Consider the following 19,886-nt stretch of genomic DNA (forward strand, 5'->3'; position numbering starts at 1 on the left):
CCCGGCTCAAGGCGGCCTCACGCGGACTACGCACGCGCGCAGAGCCGGCACTTCTAGGGGCGGGGCCCGCTGCGTTCACTAGCGGGGGGAGTGAGGGAGACACACGCACGCACCCGAGCGCACGCGCGCGTTGCGCGTGCGCGTCCGCACCCAATGCGCTTTCTTCGTAGCAGACGCCGAAATGATGTTTGCTCTAAAAACTGCTAATAGGTAACTTGCCTTGAAGAGCCTAGTCATTCTGTGTTGGATGATCAATACTGTACCTTATCTGTATAAGGGCGTGGTTGAGTGCAGCCGAGTGTAACAGGTCTGAGGGGCCCGGCAAGGGGCGGGACTACAAACCCCGGCGTGCAATGCGGCCGTCAGTAGCGCAGATCTCAGCATGCAGCGCGCGGCTTCCTTCCTCCTGACCCTGAGTCTTAGGTCTCCTTGCTTGAGGCTTACTCACCCGGCGTCGGCGCAAGCGGCTGCGGTCTCTGCCCTACTCCTAGATCCAGGCCTCAAGCTCACTCTCCCTCTGGATGATTCCCCACGAAAAGAACTTTGATCGCTCAGCTGTCTCCTAAGCGCATTTGTCTTTTCCAAACCTGTAGTGAACTTGGCGGTCGCTGAATGTGAGCCGAGCTACCCGAAAACGAATTTAATAAACGTTTTGGTCACCTGTTAGGTGTCCCGCGCGTTCTAGAATGTCGAGGATGCAATGATGAATGACATACCATCCCTACTTTGGAGGAGCTCACGATGAGTCGAGAGACAGGCTCCTTGGCAACTAAGATAATGTGATCAGTGCTATTGTAGGTATAAACAGTGTTACAGGCACACAGGTGAGGAGTTTCTCAAATAGGTCGGGGGCATTGGGGTGTCAGGGAAGGCATCTGAGAGGTAACATTCGAGTTGGACTTTGGTGAAAAGTGTGTCAGGTAGCGGTGGAGGGGAAGAGTATTCTAAGCAGCAAGAACTTCAAAAGCAGATGTGAAAGTGCTTGCCCTGTACGCTCTAAACTTGGGGTGTATGACTGGAGATGAGGCTGGAAAGATAAACCTGGCCTGGTAAGTCCTGTAGAGGGGTTTCTGCTTTCACACTCCCACCGCCACCACCCTTAACAATAGAAAGGTAACCTGAGGGCTCATGGATGAATTTAAGATGGTCTGTGCTCCTTGCCCCTTCCCCCATTATACATGAAATTTTTGTGGATGTGGATATAAATCTGGGGAAATATCCATAGCTTTCATCAATCAAATTCTCCACAGGCTCTGAAATTGAAAGAAGGTTAAAAACCACTGGTCCAGTGAAGAAGAGTTATGAGGCTGTTGTAAACTGCAAGAAATAGTTGAGAGTTTGCGCTAGGAAATGTAGAGGACTGAGGTGAGCAAGGGACGTTCTAGAGAAACAGGAAAAGGCTGTCCATGGGATGGGAAGTGGGGAAAAGAGTTTGTTTAATATTTAAATGTCTCCAGCATAGTGCTTAAGCTTATGGGCTGTGGAGTCAGACTGCCTGGGACTGAATCCCAGCTCTGCTGTGTGTCCTTGGACAACTTACTTTACCTCTCTGTGCCTCAGTTTCCTTTCTCTTGTTTTTTTGGCTGCGCCACGCGGCACACAAAATCTTAGTTTCCTGACCAGGTATCGAACCTGTGCCCGCTGCAGTGGAAATGTGGAGTCTTAACCATTGGACCAGACCGCCAGGGAAGTCCCTCAGTTCCCTTTCTCTAAAATGGGGCATAATAGTAACTACCTCAAAGGATCATCTGAGGACAGAGTGAGATAATCCATGTAAAGCCTTCATACTGTACTTGGCACATAGTAAGTGCTCAATATATGTCAGTCCTATGTGCCAGGCTGTATGCTAAGCACTGGAACACCAAGGAGAACGCAGACAGTTACTTGCCCAAAGGGATCCCAAAACCTAAGGGGAGCAGGGAGGGTGCTGGATGAGAAGTACAGCTTTCAGGAATAAAAGCTGAGAACAAGAGCCAAAGGGATTTTCATTTACCACCTCAGAGTGAGTTAGGAACTAGAGGAGGGCTCACTAATATGAAAACTTTGTCAGCTTTGTAACTTCCTCACTTTTTTGTATTTTAGTACCAGCCCCTCCCCCCCATCTACTTCCCCACAGTGATTAACAGTGAAGATCCTCCACACCGAAAGTGGGTGTGTGTTCTTGTTTCTGGGGATAGCAGGAAGGCTGATTGTTGGGGAGGCCATAGGGAATGGAGTGGGTGAGGATGACTACTAAAGGAGGGGAAAAAGGCCCAGGAGAGAACACGGAAGCCTCTGGCAAGACTCCCTGGTGAGAGCAGCCTAGGGCTATGCCTGCTTTCTCTCACTGCTAGTCACCATAGAAAGACAAGAGATGATACAGTTACTAAACGAGTAGATTACAAAGCTTGGGAAATCTCCACAGCAGTGGTCCTTGGTCTGTGCTTCCTGAATCATCTTGAGTCGATGGTTGTTTGGAGACAACGAATATGCTTTTTTTATGTTCTCCAAACAGTAGTCATGCCAAGCTAAAAATCCCAGGAAAGAAGCAGTTTTGGGGGAAAAAAGATAATGAGTTATTATTACTTGGACTGAACACCCCTGAGATATCGATGGGACCAATTTCAGGCAATTGGTGGCTATGGAGAGATAGGAAAACTTTGGCTGTGCTAAGAACAGTCTCCAGCTCACAAAGAACTTTCTCATGTTTTCTATCTTGATACAATCACAACCCTCTGGGTTAGTAGGGCAGAGGCTATTCCCATTTTTACAAATGGACCCCTCACCCTCACCACAAAATAACACCAAAATAAGCTCTGAAAAGTGAAAAGACTTGTCCAAGTTCACACAGCTGGTGAGTGGGTGAACTAAGATCTTTTAACAGAAAACTAGAGCCCTTCTCTTTAAACCATGAGCCTTGGTAAATTGTGATCAGTAGATCCCAGTCATATAACCCTGGATAGTTTACAAAGCACTTCCTCATGCAGAATTTCATTTGCTTTTTACAACAAAAGGAGAGGGGCAGGGCAAGTATTTATTACCACCCTTACCTACAGATGATTTCACCATCACCCAAGGACTTCAGCTGTGACCGAACACAAATGCATCCATCCCAGGCTGTGGCTAAAAACTGGGATGAGCACACAGGCGACACCTACCCACACTTTCAGGCAAAATATGTCCTGGGTCTCCTTCCCCGCTTCCTCCCCGCCCCCCCCACCCCCTTCTCTGGTCTAAAGCCAAAAACTTCAGCTTTAAGGAGAAACAAATGTTTTGCAAAAGGCAGACAAGTTTCGCAAGCATCTTCCTGTCTGCACTTCTCATTTTACTATTCTACTGCTCCCTTTCTGGCTCTCCTGAGATGGGGAGATCTGGGAGCACTAGCAGGGAATTTAAGTGTGGTCCTCCAGCGTGCTGGGCTGAAGGCAAAGGGAGACTAGAAGGTCTACCCTGTGATTTCCAGTGGACATTGGGCTTCTGAGGTACTATGGGACTGCCCAAGTCCACGGCTACATGATGGGACCGCTGCTCCTTCTCCATATGAGTGAGGAGCCCTTCCCAGGAGGGCAGAAGGGCCTAAGCCTTCAGAGGCAATACAAGCAAGGTCACAATTTCTCTAGTTGTGGCATTTCCTTTCCTCCCCAAGAGAGTATGGGACAATTCCGAGGGAGTGTGGAATGTGGGACCCAGATGTTCCCAGGCATGACCTCTGCAGTGGGTGCAGTTCCCTGCAGTAGAAGATGAACTATATCCTTGCCTGGCTCACCTGGGTATTCCCAACAGGACTTTCATGCTAATGATTTCCTAAAAGGCCCTTTAAAAAAACCACAAGTTGTTTCAGCTCCCAGCTAAATACTCTTCTGCCCAAGCTAGGCTTAAACTTAAGCAATGTTTCACAAACCTGAGAAATGAAAGGAACTCCTAAAGAAAAAAAAAGAACCACAGTTGCTGAGAATAAAGCTGTGGATCTCCTGGTGATCAGTAGACTCCAAAGTGAAAAACATCACCTTAGTAAATGACAGTCTTTTCTATGGAAATGTCCTTTAGTTGTGAATTATCACCACAAAAATTAAATTTTGTGTTTCTGTTAAAATATTTTGGGGGGCTTCCCTGGTGGCGCAGTGGTTGAGAGTCCGCCTGCCGATGCAGGGGACACGGGTTCGTGCCCCGGTCCGGGAAGATCCCATATGCCGCGGAGCGGCTAGGCTGGTGAGCCATGGCCGCTGAGCCTGCGCGTCCGGAGCCTGTGCTCCGCAACGGGAGAAGCCACAACAGTGAGAGACCCGCATACCACAAAAAAAAAAAAAAAAAATATTTTGGGGACTTCCCTGGCAGTCCAGTGGTTAAGACCCCGTGCTTCCATTGCAGGGGGCACAGGTTAGATCCCTGGTTGGGGGAACTAAGATCCTGCGTACCATGCGGCATGGCCAAAAAATATATATATAAATAGTTTGCAAGTTATTGTAAAAAAAAAAGCAGAACAAATCACTAGATGTAGTAAAACTTCAGAGCCCCAGGACTACATGAGTACACCTCCATAAACAACAAAATAATAATACAAGGTGCACTGTCATGTTTTTCTCCATTTTTGAAATGTATTTTGTTGCTTAATTGTTCATTTCCTGTGCTGAAATAATTACATGTGCCTTTGTGTATTTTAATAAACAACCATTTCAGGGGCAGATAACTAGATCTAAATAATTTGTCATTGGCACTGAAGCTGGCTTCATGCCTCCTTCTCTTACAAAAATTCTAATTTATGGAAACAACTGACTTTACAGAAGATTGAGGGAACACCATGTCAGAAAATTACTCTCTTTGGAATCACAGCTGAAAATAAAGATGCATCCTAAGGCTCTTTAATGCTTTTGTGTGGTTTTTTTTTGCTTTCTTCTTGCTCGTCCCTTTTCTTTCTGCTGATGTCTCTTCCTTTGGTTACACGAAGTGTTTTGAGTTTTCTAGAATGAGGACCTCACTATAATGGACTCCCAAATTCTTGTTCATTATTAATTACTCTTGGAAATAGGACCTGTGAAATTGAAATCATCCTGCCAGGCACCAAGCTAACCAGACATCCGCCCTATTGAAATCTAATCCACGTTTTGATAGGCTGCCTTTTAAGGTAGAGGGGTGTCTTCCTGTGTCCTTATAGACAGACAGTGAAATGGGGTTTCTAGGAGTGCAAAGAGACAAAGCTGTCAATTCATAGGCCTGAGGGGCTGGAAGGAATCTTGGAGGCTGTCAGTTCAACTTTGCAATCCATGAAGTAATTTATTCTGCTCAAGTCTGCAGCAGCCTTAGAGCTCTGAACTCTACTAAAATTATTCTCCAGTGATCACTCAGCCAGAATGGACCTGGGAACACGTGAGATGGTCATTCTCTGGGCCTTGATGATGTCCCTCTGGCCCTTCCATCTCCCCTGCTGTGGAGCTCAGGTTCATCACTATGGCAATGGAAAAGTTGACATTCTTCTACTCTGATTCCACCAGCCCCCAGTTTGTGGCAATAGTCACATGACCCAGCACAGCCAGGGGCATGGCCTCTTTCTCTCCCGGGAGAGAAGGTCAGGGGATCACAAACTCAGGTGCCAGGACCAGACAGCTAAAGCACAAGAGTGGGGTGGCTGTGCATAAGACCACAGGGGCTGGGACTTCCCTGGTGGCATAGTGGTTAAGAATCCACCTGCCAATGCGGGGGACACAGGTTTGAGCCCTGGTTCAGGAAGATCCCACATGCCGTGGAACAACTAAGCCTGTGTGCCACAACTACTGAGCCTGTGCTCTAGGGCCCGCGAGCCACAACTACTGAAGCCCGGGCGCCTAGAGCCTGTGCTCCGCAACTAGAGAAGCCACAACAGTGAGAACCCCACACACCCCAATCGAGAGTAGCCCCAGCTTGCTGCAACTAGAGAAAACCCGTGGGCAGCAACGAAGATCCAGCGCAGCCAAAAGTAATCAACTAAAGATCCCACATGCCAAATGGAGATCTTGCATGCGGCAATGAAGATCCCATGTGCCTCAACTAAGACCCTACGCAGCCAAATAAATAAATAAATATTTTTTAAAAGTGGCAGTTGCTGTCAGCTCCAGCGCATTTTAGCCACGTAGGGATGTGGACCTAGTGTTGCCAGATCTTTCAGTTTTTCAAGAGATCTGAAATCCAAACTTTTTTGAAGCTTCCCAATTTTTAAAACACCATGTGAACCACTAAAACATATCTGTAGACCAGATTTAGCCCATGGCATATCCATTTGTTACCTCTGGGGGTTAAAGGCTTTCTCGCTTTCTGACTGTGCCCATTTAGGCCCATCTGACATAATGGTACATTAAAAAAAACACAAGTAATTCAGGGATAACAATGAAGTGACATCAAGCAAATCTGGGAGGTTTACAATGAACTTTTGCAGTAGGTGTATAGTTGATTTATATTTTTTTTATTGTGGGAAAATGCACATAATAAAATTTAACATCTTAACTATTTTAAGAGCACAGTTCAGTGGTATTAAATATATGTATAATTTTGTGCAACCATCACCACCATCCATCTCCAAACTCTTTTCATCCTGTAAGACTGAAACTCTATACCCATTAAACTCCCCACTTCCTCCTCCCCCAGCCCCTGGCAACCACCATTCTACTTTCCATCTCTATGATTTTGAGTACTATAAGTACCACATAAATGGAATCGTACAGTATTTATCTTTTTGTTCTCAAGTTTCATCTATGCCTAATGAAATCTGCATCTTGCAGATTTTCTTTCCTTTTTTTTTTTGGCTGCACCATGAGGCTTGTGGGATTTTAGTTCCCCGACCAGGGATTGAACCCCGGCCCTCAGCAGGGAAAGTGAAGATTCCCAGCCACTGGACTGCCACAGAATTCCCGATTGTCTTTTTTTTTTTAAATCTTATTTATTTATTTTTGGCTGCGTTGGGTCTTCATTGCTGCACACGGGCTTTCTCTAGTTGCGGCGAGTGGGGGTTACTCTTTGTTGCGGTGCATGGGCTTCTCATTGCGGTGGCTTCTCTTGTTGCAGAGCACAGGCTTTAGGTGCGAGGGCTTCAGTAGTTGTGGCACTTGGGTTCAGTAGTTGTGGCTTACGGGCTCTAGAGTGCAGGCTCAGTAGTTGTGGTGCACGGGCTTAGTTGTTTTGAGGCATGTGGGATCTTCCTGAACCAGGGCTCAAACCTGTATCCCCTGCATTGGCAGGAGGATTCTTAAGCACTGTGCCACCAGGGAAGCCCCCCAATTGTCTTTCTTTTTAACAGCTAATTACTTTAAACAATATTCCAATGAATGTATATACCACATTTTGATTATCCACTCATCCATCAATGTACATTTGGATTCTTCCATGTTTTAGTTATTGTGAATAATGCTGCTATGAACATAGGCGTGCAAATATTTCTTTGTGACTCTGTTTTCAATTCTTTTGGGTATGTACCCAAAAGTGAAATTCTTGGATCATGTGGCAGTTTTATTTTAATTTTTTAAGGAACTGTCATAAAGTTTTCCACAGTGTCTATACCATTTTACATTCCCACCAAGCACGTACAAGGGTTCCAATTACTCTAAATCCTCTTCAAGGCTTATTACTTTCTGTTTTTCTGGGTTTTGTTTTTCGTTTTGTTTTGTTTTTGATAGTAGCTATCCTACTGTGTGTGAAGTGTTAACTTATTGTAGTCTTGATTTGCGTTTCTCTGATGAGTAGTGATGTTGAGCATCTTTTCATGTGCTAATTGGCCATGTGTATATCTTCTTTGGAGCAATATCTATCAAGTCCTTTGCTCATTTTTAGGTAGGTTTAGGGCTTCCCAGGTGGCACAGTGGTTGAGAGTCCGCCTGCCGATGCGGGGGATGTGGGTTCGTGCCCCGGTCTGGGAAGATGCCGCGGAGTGGCTGGGCCCGTGAGCCATGGCCGCTGAGCCTGCGCATCTGGAGCCTGCGCATCTGGAGCCTGTGCTCTGCAACGAGAGAGGCCACAGCAGTGAGAGGCCCGCATACCGGAAAAAAATAAATAAATAAAATTAGGTAGATTTTTTCTTTAAAACTTTTTAAAAATATTAATTTATTTTCCTTATTTTTTTGGCTGTGTCAGGTGTTAGTTGCAGCACACGGGATCTTTGTCGAGATTATGGCGCGTGGTCTCTGCTGTGCTCAGGCTTCTCTCTAGTTGTGGTATGCGGGGTTTTCTCCTCTAGTTGTGGTGGGATGGCTCCAGGGCACGTGGGCCCTGTAGTTTGCCACACGCGAGCTCTCTTGTTGAGGCGCGTGAGCTCAATAGTTGTGGCACGCAGGCATAGTTGCCCCGTGGCATGTGGGATCTTAGTTCCCCAGTCAGGGATCAAACCCTTGTCCCCTGAATTGGAAGGCAGATTCTTTACCACTGGACCACCAGGGAAGTCCCTATGTAGGTTTTTTGTTGTCGTTAAGTTTTAGGAGTTCTTTATATATTCTGGATATTAATCCCTTATCAGATCTATGATCTGCAGATATTTTCTCCCACCCTGTGGGTTGCCTTTCACTCTGCTGACAGTATCTCTCTCTTTTTTTAAAAATAAAATTTATTTATTTATTTATTTATTTTTGGCTGCGTTGGGTCTTCATTGCTGCGCGCGGGCTTTCTCTAGTTGCGGTGAGCAGAAGATACTCTTCATTGCGGTGCGCGGGCTTCTCATTGCGATGGCTTCTCTTGTTGTAGAGCACAGGACAGGCTCTAGGCGTGCGGGCTTCAGTAGTTGTGGCTCACGGGCTCTAGAGCACAGGCTCAGTAGTTGTGGAGCACGGGCTTAGTTGCTCTGCGGCATGTGGGATCTTCCCGGACCAGGGCTCAAACCCGTGTCCCTTGCATTGGCAGGCGGATTCTTAACCACTGCACCACCAGGGAAGCCCCTGACAGTGTCTTTTGATGCACAAATTAAAAAAATTCTTATGAAGTCCAATTTGTCTATTTTTTCTTTTTTGCCTGTACCTTTGGTGTCATATCCAAAAATTCAGTGCCAAATCCAATGTTGTGAAGCTTTTTCTTTTTTCTTACGAATGAGGCAATTTATTAACCCATCATCGTTTGTTCTAACGCTTCTTGTTGGCAGCTGCCACCTGTCCAGAGATTCCATCCAGATCTCTCTGTCCGTGAGGTGTTAGTTTGAAGCCCCCATCTTGGTCCTTTTCCACCATTTTTAGCCCGTCCAGGGCTTGGAGGACCCGACGGGCCACGCTCTTGGAGCCTCTGCTGAAGTGGCTGGGCATGACACCATGTCTCTGACACACCTCATAGATCTTGGTCATGGAACCAACCCCAGCGCCACCCTGGAGGTACAGGTGCCATGCTGTGGAAGCATCTTGTATGTAGAACCAGTTCTCATCGTAGGGAGAGAGCTCTCTATGCTTGGCCAGCTTGACAGTGTCCACCCATTCAGGGACTTTCAGCTTCCCAGACTTTTTTTTTTTGCAGTACGCGGGCCTCTCACTGCTGTGGCCTCTCCCGCTGCAGAGCACAGGCTCCAGACGCGCAGGCTCAGCGGCCATGGCTCACGGGCCCAGCCGCTCCGCGGCATGTGAGATCTTCCCGGACCGGGGCACGAACCCGTGTCCCCTGCATCGGCAGGCGGACTCTCAACCACTGCGCCACCAGGGAAGCCCTTCCCGGGCTTTTTGAGGAAGGCTGCCAGAGCTCTGACGAACTCCTGCTGGTTCACGTCTTTTACAGTAACTCCAGGCATCGTGCAGCCTCCAAGCTGCCAGCCAGGGGAAAGGTTGTTGTGAAGCTTTTGCCCCATGTTTTCTTCTAAGAATTGTATAGTTTTAGGTCTACAGTTGATTTATATTTGAACCACAATACATAATGTCTGAATGTCCCCTTACTGGAAAGTTATAAGTCAAATACAGTTGATGCAAATAGGGGTTACTGCATACTGTAGAATTAACCAAACAACCAACAGTAAGTAAAGGATGGTAATAAACTTTTAGTAGGACTTCCCTGGTGGTCCAGTGGGTAAGACTCTGTGCTCCCAATGGAGGGGGCCTGGGTTCGATCCTTGGTCAGGGAATTAGATCCCGCACAAATGCTGCAAGTAAGAAGTCCACACACTGCAACTAAAGATTCCTCATGCTGCAACTAAGACCCATTGCAACCCAAATAAATAAATATTTTTTAAAAACCCTAACTTCTAGTAACCGTAATTCTAAAAACAATATCTGGTATGGAGGTCCCTCAGAAAATTTAAAATAGAACTACCATATGCTCCAACAATCCCACTTCTGGGTATATATCCAAAAGTATTGAAAGCAGAGTCCAGAAGAGATATTTGCACAGCCATGTTCTTAGAAGCATTACTCACAATAGCCAAGAGGTGGGTGAACCCAAGTAACCGTTGATGGACAAATGAATAAACAAAATGTGGTAAATACATGCAACAGAATATTATCCAGTATTAAGAAGGATGGAAATTCTGCCACATGCTACAGCAGGGATGAGCCTTGAGGACATTACAATGAAATAAGCCAGTCACAAAAAGACAAATGGTGCATGATTCCACTTATACTTGGTATCTAAAGTAGTCAAATTCATAGAAACAGGAAGCAGAATGATGATTACTATGGGTTGGGGAGAAGGGGAAATGGGGAGCTGTTGCTTAATGGCTATAGTTCCAGCTTTGCTTGAAAAAGTTCTGGATATCTGTTGCACAACACTGTGAATGTCTTTAACACTCCTGAACTGTACAGGTAAAAATGTTAGATTTTATATGTTTTTTTGCCACAATTAAAAAAAAGAAAAGCATAAGCGACACCTGCAGTAACTGAACACCACACGAACTCAAGACTGTACTGATGGTGCCTTTTCCAAAGCTGCTGGAATTCCAGAGTCTGAAGAGTATGTGCCATGGGAAAGCTGAACTCCAGTGGCTGCCAGACTGCTTGGAATTCCAAATCCCAGGCCTCAGTCAACCCTACTGCCAGTCTATCTTTAGTTTATGGAGATCAAAGTCGCTCTTAACTCAGTAAGGGCCCCTGAGTGGTCACATTTTACCTGTGAGAACTGAAAAAAAGAACTTGCATTTTGGAGTCCATTCGTGCCCATTGCCAGACTAAGCTTTCAGAGTTACCCGCTGGACAGCCTGCCTAAGTTGAGGCTGTTGTCTGCAGCAGGCTGCGGAAGGCGAATTTTCACAGCAGCGGGACGTTGCGACCAATCATTCGCATTCCTCAGATCAAAGTCCCCTTTCCAGACACGCCTGAGCAGGTGTTATGTCTGTTCTCAAGCAGAAAGCATATTCTGGAATCACGGAGTCAATTTTCAAAGCGAAGAGAAAGGCTTGTGGAATGCATCGCCCCTGGTTTGTCCAGGGACTAACCAAGCAGCGCCGGTTGGGCAAATTTGCTGTTTAAGAGATTCTCCATGGCCCTTATCTCCTGCCCTTTCAGCTTATCTGTAATTGATTGATTTCCTTCGGGGAGTTTTGCCCCACCACGCCCAAGGCCTGACTCGCCCTTATAAGGGGACGCTGAAGTCTCCATCCCCGCTCCTACCGAGCCCACATGACCTAAGCAGGGTGGGTGGGATGCGGAGCCTATAGAGTAGGTCCCACGGACAGGGATTTGCATCAGACCTGGGCTCCCCTCCGCTGCCACTATCTGTGTGACCCGTGCCAGCGGCCTTTCTCTCCCTGAGAGTGTTCCCAGTCTCCTAAGTGGAGCTAGTTCACTTCTGCTTTCTCTCCTCCCGGGGAAGGACGTGCCCCGCACACTGGAAAGCCTCCCGAGGTAAATCCCTGGCCACAAAATCACAGCTGTTGCCCCTCGTCCCGCACGCCCAGCGGGACAGCGGGCGGACAACGCGCCGCACGTAACCTCCGGACCCGCGCGGCCAGGCCTTCGGCATCGGGGCGTGGCCTCCAGGGGAGGCCGAGCGGCGATTGGCCTGGGGGCGGGGCCCTCGGCGTGCGCGCGGAGGGAGAGGGGCTGGGGGAGTGGCTCGGTGGACCGGAGCGGGCTGCGATTGGCTTGAGACGCGTAGGGGCGTGGCCGCGAGCGGCGGGCCGTGGGTGGGGCGGGAGGAGGCGGGAGTCGCGGCTGCTCGCGGTGCACCTGAGAGCCGACGCTCGGGTCTTCGAAGCTGCGCCCGCCGCGGTCCCCGCCGCCATGAACCGCTTCAAGGTGTCCAAGTTCCGGCATACGGAAGCTCGGCCGCCCCGCCGCGAGGTGAGCCCGGCTGCCATCGCCCCTTGCCCAGCGGCCACCCCTCCCCCTCCTCTGGCCCAGCGCGGGGACCCTCCCCCCGCCCCGAGCCCGCCTGCCCAGGCGCCCCCCCTTCAGGCCCGGGGCCGTCGTCCGGGCCGCCCGTCGCCGCGCGGTGGTCGGAGCCTGGCGCTCCCGGGACACTCTCTGGCCTCGCCATGAGCCCTGCGGTCCGCTGGCCCGGCCGCCTCGCACCGGGACCACCGAGGCGGCGCAGCCAGCCCAGTGGGGCCAAGGCCTGAAGCCTGCGAGGCTGCCTGCCTTCCCGGCTTCCGGTCGGCCTCGCCCCGAGCCGGGCGGCTCCTCCTCCCTGCCGCCCCGATCGCCCCTGCCCGGGGCTGGGGTGTGAGAGACATGCCCCTCTCTGCCCTGGTCTTGGCGAGTCTGGGTGTGTCAGCTGGAGAGGGGGAGCTCCTCGGCCAGAAGCGCGCTCCTCCCTCGGGTTTCCGCTGGCGCTTCCTCTCGCGGCTGGCGTGAGCTCTTCCCCTATTCGGGGTGATGCTGCCAAAGGCTGGGTGGGGCCTGGGAAGCCCGAGCAGGTGGAGCCCAGAGGAAGAGCTGAACCAGGTGGTGGGAGGGCACCTCGGTCCCCTGGAAGCGCAGCAGGCCTGATGAGGGGTGTGCTTCAGAGATGATGCCATCCTTGGTCTGCAGCGAAACATTATTTGTGAGGCCTGTGAGTGTCTTCCAATAATGAAGCCTAGGAACTGACCTCTGGTGACCCCATCAGGGACCATCTCACATGAGGGCAGCCTGGAGCAAAAACCCGGTTTTTATCCTCTGGATCATATTTCCTGGGCACGTCCCATGTGCTGTGTCCAGCTGCTGGAACCACAGCAGTGAACACGACAGCATTTTCCTTCCTCTCTGATGCTTAGTCTCTTGAGGGAGACAGCCAGAAAGCAGACAGGCATGCAAGGGCAATGCAGGTTTTAATAAGTGCACTGAAGAACACACATGAGGGGCTGGGATGAAGATGAAGATGGAGATGGACCTAGAGGTGGGGTTAACCTCAGTAGGATAGTCTGGGAAGGCTGCTGGGAGGAGGTGACATTTAAGCTAAGTCAGGAAGGGTGAGAAGCAGCCAGCCATAGGAAGAATGGGGTGAGAAAGAGCCTGGTGGAAGAAGGAAAGTGGGCCCGGGTGGATGGAGGGCAGTGACAGGGAAGGATGGTGTCAGATGAGTCCATAGTGGGCCTGCAGAGCCCGAGGGCCACAGGAAGAAGTTGGGTTTTACTCTGAGTGCAGTGGGGAGCCATCGAAAGGTTGAAGCGGGTGTGGGGGACTGGTGGTGGAGAGGTTCTCACATTTGCATTAAGACCGTTGCTCTGAGTGCAGTAATGCTTGGAGGGGTCTGGAGTGTACTTGAGGAGCTCTGGGGCTTGTTTCTGGGTGGATCTCAGTCCAACAAGGTAAACAGACAGGCATGGAATTAGGGATTACAGGGAGAGCTTAAAACAGTTTATATGTTAGGGAGATGGGAGAGCAGGTGATGGGTTCTCTTCAAAGATATTTCCTGTCACTATATTTGTACAGTAAACATGAATCAGGAGGGGAGAATAATGCAAGATGGTAATGTTCTACCCGTGGCAGATGAACATTGAACTAGAAACTTGGATGGTGGGGGTGGTTTCCAGGACACTGTGAGTGGGTGGGCTGGGAAATGTGGGTGCTCGATCGTCAGGCGGCAGGGATGCTGCGAGGTGCTGAAACCAACAGGAAACATTGGGACCCCGCCGACCTCCGTTTTAGAAAAAGTGTTCCTCTACTCCTCTACGTATGTGGGTGTTAACCTTATTGCCTTTTTATGGGGGTGCATCGTTCACCTGACTATGGGACTTCGTGGAAAGGCCTTTATTTTCCCCTCTCTTAGCTTGAATGTTTTCTCCTGGGGCTTGGAAGAGACCCTGTACTTGGTGGAGGCCTTCAGCAATGCAGCTGAGGAAGTCAAGTCTGTCTTCTACCTTAGGTGCTTACTTCTCCTTTCTCTGCTTCTCTCCCTTTGAACAGAATCAAACCCCTCCACCCCCGACCAACACACACACTGCCCAGTTAGCCTCTTGACTTTGTTCAGCCTAAGCTTCCTTCTGACAGCTTCCTCCCCCTTATTAGAGAACTTATTTAATAAGGAAAATCAACCCCTTAATGACAGGTTATCATTTCAAGGACATTTTGCATTTTCTAAGGGACTGTGTGAGTGGGGACAGGGTTTGATCCTAAGGAATGCATCTCTAATGGTGCAGCTTTAAGGTAGAGTTCCCTGGATTATGCCGTATGCCCTACCCCTTGCTTTAGGCAGAGCCCTGGCCAACACGTTTTTTGTTCTTTATTTTCAGACCTGGATCAGTGACATTCGAGCAGGAACTGTCCCCTCATGTGGGAACCATATCAAAGCCAGCTGCAGCTTAATTGCATTCAACTCTGACCGTCCAGGTAGGGAGGTGAACATGGTTGTGGGAATTCAGACATTGTCACCCTAGGTAGGGTGGGGCCAGAGGCTTGGAGGGGCCTCTCAGGACTCAGAGGTCAGCACCATGAAGGCCTTAGACCCCTGCAAACTGGTCAATGTGCAGTTGGCAGATTGCCTTTGCTTTGGGCATTGCCAGCACACTTTGTATAAACATGTTGGCTTGGTCTTCAAGAGCTTGGCCTGGAGGGTGGGGAGGGGGCTGTCGCCTTTGTTTCCAGCTATCCTCATATGCAATCCACTCCTCTTCTGGGAGCAGCTGGGGTCAATACAAATGCAAAGCTCCCTGTGTTGGTTGAAACTCTTTTGGTTGTCAGTGATAACTCAGACCTCAAATTGACTTAAGCAAGAAATGGATACCTTTTTGGTTTATAGAACTAAGAATTCCAGAGCCTTCAGGCAGAGCTGTATCTCACTGTATCCTGATCTCTCTCCCTGTTCCTCAGCTCTGCTGCCCTTGGGTGAGGGCTTCTTTCTCAGGTAAAGCTGGGAAGGTGGCAACTGGTAGCCCCAAGCTGACTGCTTATGACCCACAGTGCCTTAAAGAGACAACCTTTTACCCTAGTGTCTTTGCACAGTCGAGGTCACGGAAGGCTCTTGTGTGGGGCAGGAACCGAAACCTCTGCCAATCACTCTGTCCCAAACGGTGTGGCCTTACAGTTGGTGGAGGCTCTGGGAAGGTCCAAGGCTGAGCATTTGGGTCTTGTGTGCTCTGGGAGTCCTGGGTAACAGATCCCTATTAGGCCTGAAGTCAGAGTCCCCGTGTTTGTTTGACAGGCGTGCTGGGCATCGTGCCTCTGGAAGGCCAGGGAGAGGACAAGAGACATGTGACCCACCTGGGCTGCCATTCAGGTGAGTGGAGACTGGACCCAGGAAGCCTGGAACTTGCCCTTCCCGACCTGGGGCCAAGGATTCATACTCACCTGGTCCCACAGCCCTGTGGCTGGCTGGATCCCTCCTGTTCTCCTCACTGTGCCTTCTGACAGATGGGGTCCGGATTGGAAGGCTGGTTCCTGGTTGAGAATTCTGCCCTGGGCAGAGAGGAGGGAAGCTGGGTGCTCCAGGTGGTCAGGCTGGAAGGAGGGGGATATGCACCGGCCAGTGCCAGGCTCCAGGCTGATGCTCCCCATCACTGCAGAAGACTCAACCCTATGTGGTTCTTAGCTCTGTGTGTTCACCTGGAGCCCAGCAGATCACCTCTCACCACCAGGCATCCTCTCCAGCCAGGCTGCGCAGGGCGCTCCAAGGAGGGGGCTGGTTGGGCTGCAGGGCCGGAGATGGGCCCTCACAAAGAGAGCTTTTGTCCACCACTACAGCTGCTTCTGGGGGCGCCCAGCAGTCCATCTGGCAGCCTGCCTGCTTTGAGGGAACAGTTTGCTCTCCTTGGGCTACAGCCGCGCTGGCCCAGCTGCCTCCCATTTCCCTGTCCAGCTGCAATGGCCATGGGCCCAGACCCTCTGGACTGCGCTCCTGGCTGCCTGTTGGGCAGCCTTGGGTGAGGGAAGGGGGCTGATCCTTCGTCCCTGGTCTGGGTGTGCAGCTCAGTGTAGCAGTCCTGATGAAGATGGTGGTGGTTAATAAAATGACAGTAGTGAAGACTGATGGAGAGCTCCCCGGGTGCTAAGCTTGTATCTGCGTTTTCTCACCTAATCCTTTTTTAAAATTTGAAACAACTTTATCGAGGTATCATTTACATACTATAAATATTACTTGTTTTAAGTGAAGGATTCGATGACTTTTATTAAAGTTACAGGGTTGCATATCCCACCATCCAGTTTTAGAACTTTTGCATTATTCCAGAAAGACCCCTTGTGCCCCTTGGCAGTTAATGCGTTTCTGCCTTGGGCGCTGCAGCCTCAGGCATCCGTTGATCTTTCTGCCTCTGCTGCAGGGGCTGCAAGCTACTGTGTGGCCAGATCTGGCCTGCTGCCTGTCTTTGTAAATAGTTTTATTGGAACACAGCCACGCCTCTTCATTGACTTACCGTCTGTGGCTGCTTTTTCCAACAACTGCAGAGTTAAGGAGACAGACTGTATGTCCCTCGAAGCCTAAAATGTTTCCTATCCCAACCTTCACAGAAAACGTTTGCTGGTTTCTGCTCTACAGACTGGCCTTTTCTGGACGTTTCACATAAATGGATTCACACTATACATAGTCTTTCGAATCTGGTCTGTTATGTTTGGAATGATGTTTTTGCGATCCATCTAATGTTGTAGCACGTAGATGAAGTCTGCTTTCTCATCCATTCTCATCCCTCATTTTTTTTTTGGCTGCGTTGGGTCTTCGTTGCTGCGCATGGGCTTTCTCTAGTTGTGGTGAGTGGGAGCTACTCTTTGTTGTGGTGTGCGGGCTTCTCATTGTGGTGGCTTCTCTTGTTGCAGAGCACAGGCTCTAGGCGCGCGGGCTTCAGGAGTTGTGGCATGCAGGCTCAGTGGTTGTGGCTCACAGGCTCTAGAGCTCAGGCTCATTAGTTGTGGTGCAGGGGCTTAGTTGCTCTGCGGCATGTGAGATCTTCCCAGACCAGGGCTCGAACCTGTGTCCCCTGCATTGGCAGGCGGACTCTTAACCACTGCGCCGCCAGGGAAGCCCCCCGAAGTAGGTTTTTTTTTTTTTCCCCGAAGTAGGTTTTTAAATAACCAGTTTTTCAGCTAAGAAAACTGAGGCTCAAAACTTTAGCAGTGTTGGCATTGCTGCTGGCAGAGCCAGAATCGGAACCCAGGTGTTTTTAGGCACCATGCTGTTTGCTTCTTGATGCTTTTTCCTCATGGGGAAGTGGCCTCAAGTTGGTGTTGTCTGCAAGGTGGTGGGCCCCCTGTTACTGGGGAACCAGGCTTGTGTTGGCAGATCGTAGCCTCACTGTGGCTCCAGCTATCCAGAGCCTCTCCCTGCAGGAGCAGCCTTGCCAGAAAGCTGCTCTGAGGGTAGCTGAGCTCCAGCTCCTCAGAACCTGCTGTCTGGGCACCAGGCACCGGTCTGCCCTCTTAGGTGCTGGTGGGGTGGGGGGAACTGTGGTGGCCTGGGTTCTGGCTGCTGCCCTGACTTTAGGGCACCCTGCCTTCAGGGGCACCTTCTGCCTTTTGGCTCAGGGCCAAGTGGCCCTTTGGTCCAGGGGAGCAGAAGGCTGGGAAGCATCTAGAGAGTGTTGCTGCATGCCTGGGCTGTGGGGTGGTGGCTGGGGGCCTGCTCTGAGTTGGGAAACACCGTGTGTTGTGGTGAAGATGGAGGTTCTGAAGCTGGACTGCCTGCCTGACCCTCAGCCTTGCCCCTTCTTAGCTGTGCAGCTATGGGCAGGTTACTTAACCTCTCTGTCCTCGTGTCCTCTTCCTGCAGTTGGGGATGACACCACAGTGCCATCCTGATGGGTTGTTGTGAGGATTTGGTGAGATAAACACACACGAAGGCCACAAGCCTGCAGGCACAACTGAGCACTCAGATGGGCCACATCACCACTGCTCATTCCCTTGGGGGTGCCAGCGTCTGCACCCAGCCTGGGCCCTGCCCTGTTCCGTGAGGAGCCCGCAGGGTGGGGTGGTAGGGCTTCCGTGGCCAGGAGTCCGGGTTAGGGCTGTCCCAAGGTGTGCCTCTTCCCGTCTGCCCCTTCTCTTCCTTTTTTTTTTTTTTTTTTTTAAGTTTTTAAAATTTTATTTATTTTTTTTGGCTGCATTGGGTCTTCATTGCTGCACGCAGGCTTTTCTCTAGTTGTGAGTGGGGGCTTCTCTTGTTGCGGAGCACGGGCTCCAGGCACGCAGGCTTCAGTAGTTGTGCCGCATGGGCTTAGTTGCTCCACGGCATGTGGGATCTTCCCAGACCAGGAATTGAACCTGTGTCCCCTGCACTGGCAGGTGAATTCTTAGCCACTGCGCCACCAGGGAAGTCCCCACCCCTTTTCTTCCTTGTCTCCTCTGGCAGGATGCCCAGGGTCAGTCTCTGGCCTGGGAGGAAAGTGTACCTGCTCGGCCCCCCTGGGGAGGCTGGCAGTAGGGATGGTCACTGTGCTCCTTGCTCTGGTGACTTGGGCCTGGCCGTCCTGCTCACATCTCCACTGCCCCCACACCTGAGCCCTGGCCTTGTCTCTGTCCCCCTGAAACCCCCAGTCTCACTTCCCCTCTGGGCTCTGGCTCACTCCAGAGCCCCACCTCACTCTGTGCCCCACCTCCCCTCCCGACCCCCCGGAGATGAGCAGTTTAGGTTCTTTGGTTGCAAAGAACTGAGACTAACTCCAGCTTGCTTAAGCCAGAAAGGGATTTGGGAGACTCTTGGGGAGCTTCCAGAACTGAAGGAGCAGCTGGACGCACAGGCCTTAGGAGGGTCCTGGCTTGAGAGCTGACAGCTCCCTCCCAGCTGGCTGCTCTCCACCCAGGCCAGTCCCTAAGGCACCCTGTCGATAGGCTTCCCATTCCTGGTTTAACTCCCTGCAGAGAGAAGCTGGCTGCCTGGGCTTGGGTCAGGTTCACTCCTGTAGGTGGGCCAGCCCTGACTTGTCAAGGGGCAGAGAACTCCTAGGTCAGGCATGTCACTCCAGCCCCCTGCCTACCCGATGTCCTAACCTGTGCCATCCTCCATATTCTCCAGGGCCCACTGTGCCCCCTGCAGGAAGCCTCCTCTGACCCCTGACCTTGGGGACCCCCTGAGTTCACAGCCCACCTCTTGCTGCATTTGCAGAGAAGTGTGTGTCTCCCTGTGGATGTGATAAGCGTCTGTTAGGGCTGGATGGCCTCCAGTCTGTCCTATATGTGAATCCTGTGGGGGCCGGCGCTTGTATCCATTCACCTGAGCTGGGTTCTGGATTTTGGGCGAATGCAGGTACCTGGTGATCCAAGGAGCTTCCTGCCCATCATCCTGCCAACCTCCCAGTGATGGGCCCTTGACCACCCTGGGATGCAGGACTCTTGGGGATGTGTGTTGCAGGTGGGGGCCTGTAGCATAGGCCTGTGGTCTCTAGAGGTGCCCTCCCCTCGAGGACTTTCAGCCTGCTGCCATGTAGGCAGAGAGGTCAGCTCAGAGGCCCTGGGCCGTGGTCCCGGCCTTGGGAGAGGGCACGGTGGGCTGGAACAGGACATTCCGGCGGGCCCACATCTGGCCCATGTCTGGCCCGTGTCAGCTGTTTCTCTCCCTCAGACCTGGTCACGGACTTGGACTTCTCTCCCTTTGATGACTTCCTCCTGGCCACGGCCTCAGCCGACAGGACGGTGAGTGGAGCGGCTGGA

At 50.8% G+C, this 19,886-nt stretch overlaps 2 protein-coding genes across 6 annotated transcripts in view; one reads left to right on the forward strand and one right to left on the reverse strand.

Annotated features, from left to right (window-relative positions):
- Nucleotides 1-8,995: 8,995 nt before the first annotated feature.
- On the reverse strand, nucleotides 8,996-9,725 carry LOC137206373 (small ribosomal subunit protein eS19-like). Its single transcript, XM_067705126.1, has 2 exons — nucleotides 9,599-9,725; nucleotides 8,996-9,413 (listed from the first exon to the last, which is right to left on the reverse strand). Exons 1-2 carry the CDS (start codon nucleotides 9,695-9,697, stop codon nucleotides 9,048-9,050), a joined length of 465 nt encoding a protein of 154 aa, XP_067561227.1. The 5' UTR covers nucleotides 9,698-9,725; the 3' UTR covers nucleotides 8,996-9,047.
- Nucleotides 9,726-12,023: 2,298 nt separating this feature from the next.
- LOC137207206 (mitochondrial import inner membrane translocase subunit TIM16) overlaps nucleotides 12,024-19,886 on the forward strand; it is a 67,703-nt gene continuing 59,840 nt past the window's right edge. For all 5 annotated transcript variants that reach the window (XR_010934985.1, XM_067706789.1, XM_067706788.1 and 2 more), the window contains exons 1-4: nucleotides 12,024-12,176; nucleotides 14,549-14,645; nucleotides 15,457-15,531; nucleotides 19,798-19,868. Coding sequence is in view for 4 of the 5 variants with exons in the window: in XM_067706789.1 (XP_067562890.1) it covers nucleotides 12,117-12,176; nucleotides 14,549-14,645; nucleotides 15,457-15,531; nucleotides 19,798-19,868 (303 nt within the window). In the remaining variant the exon portion in view is untranslated. The remainder of the gene's footprint in view (nucleotides 12,177-14,548; nucleotides 14,646-15,456; nucleotides 15,532-19,797; nucleotides 19,869-19,886) is intronic.

The sequence above is a fragment of the Pseudorca crassidens genome, chromosome 15, assembly GCF_039906515.1.
Source record: "Pseudorca crassidens isolate mPseCra1 chromosome 15, mPseCra1.hap1, whole genome shotgun sequence".
Taxonomy (NCBI): Eukaryota; Metazoa; Chordata; class Mammalia; order Artiodactyla; family Delphinidae; genus Pseudorca; species Pseudorca crassidens.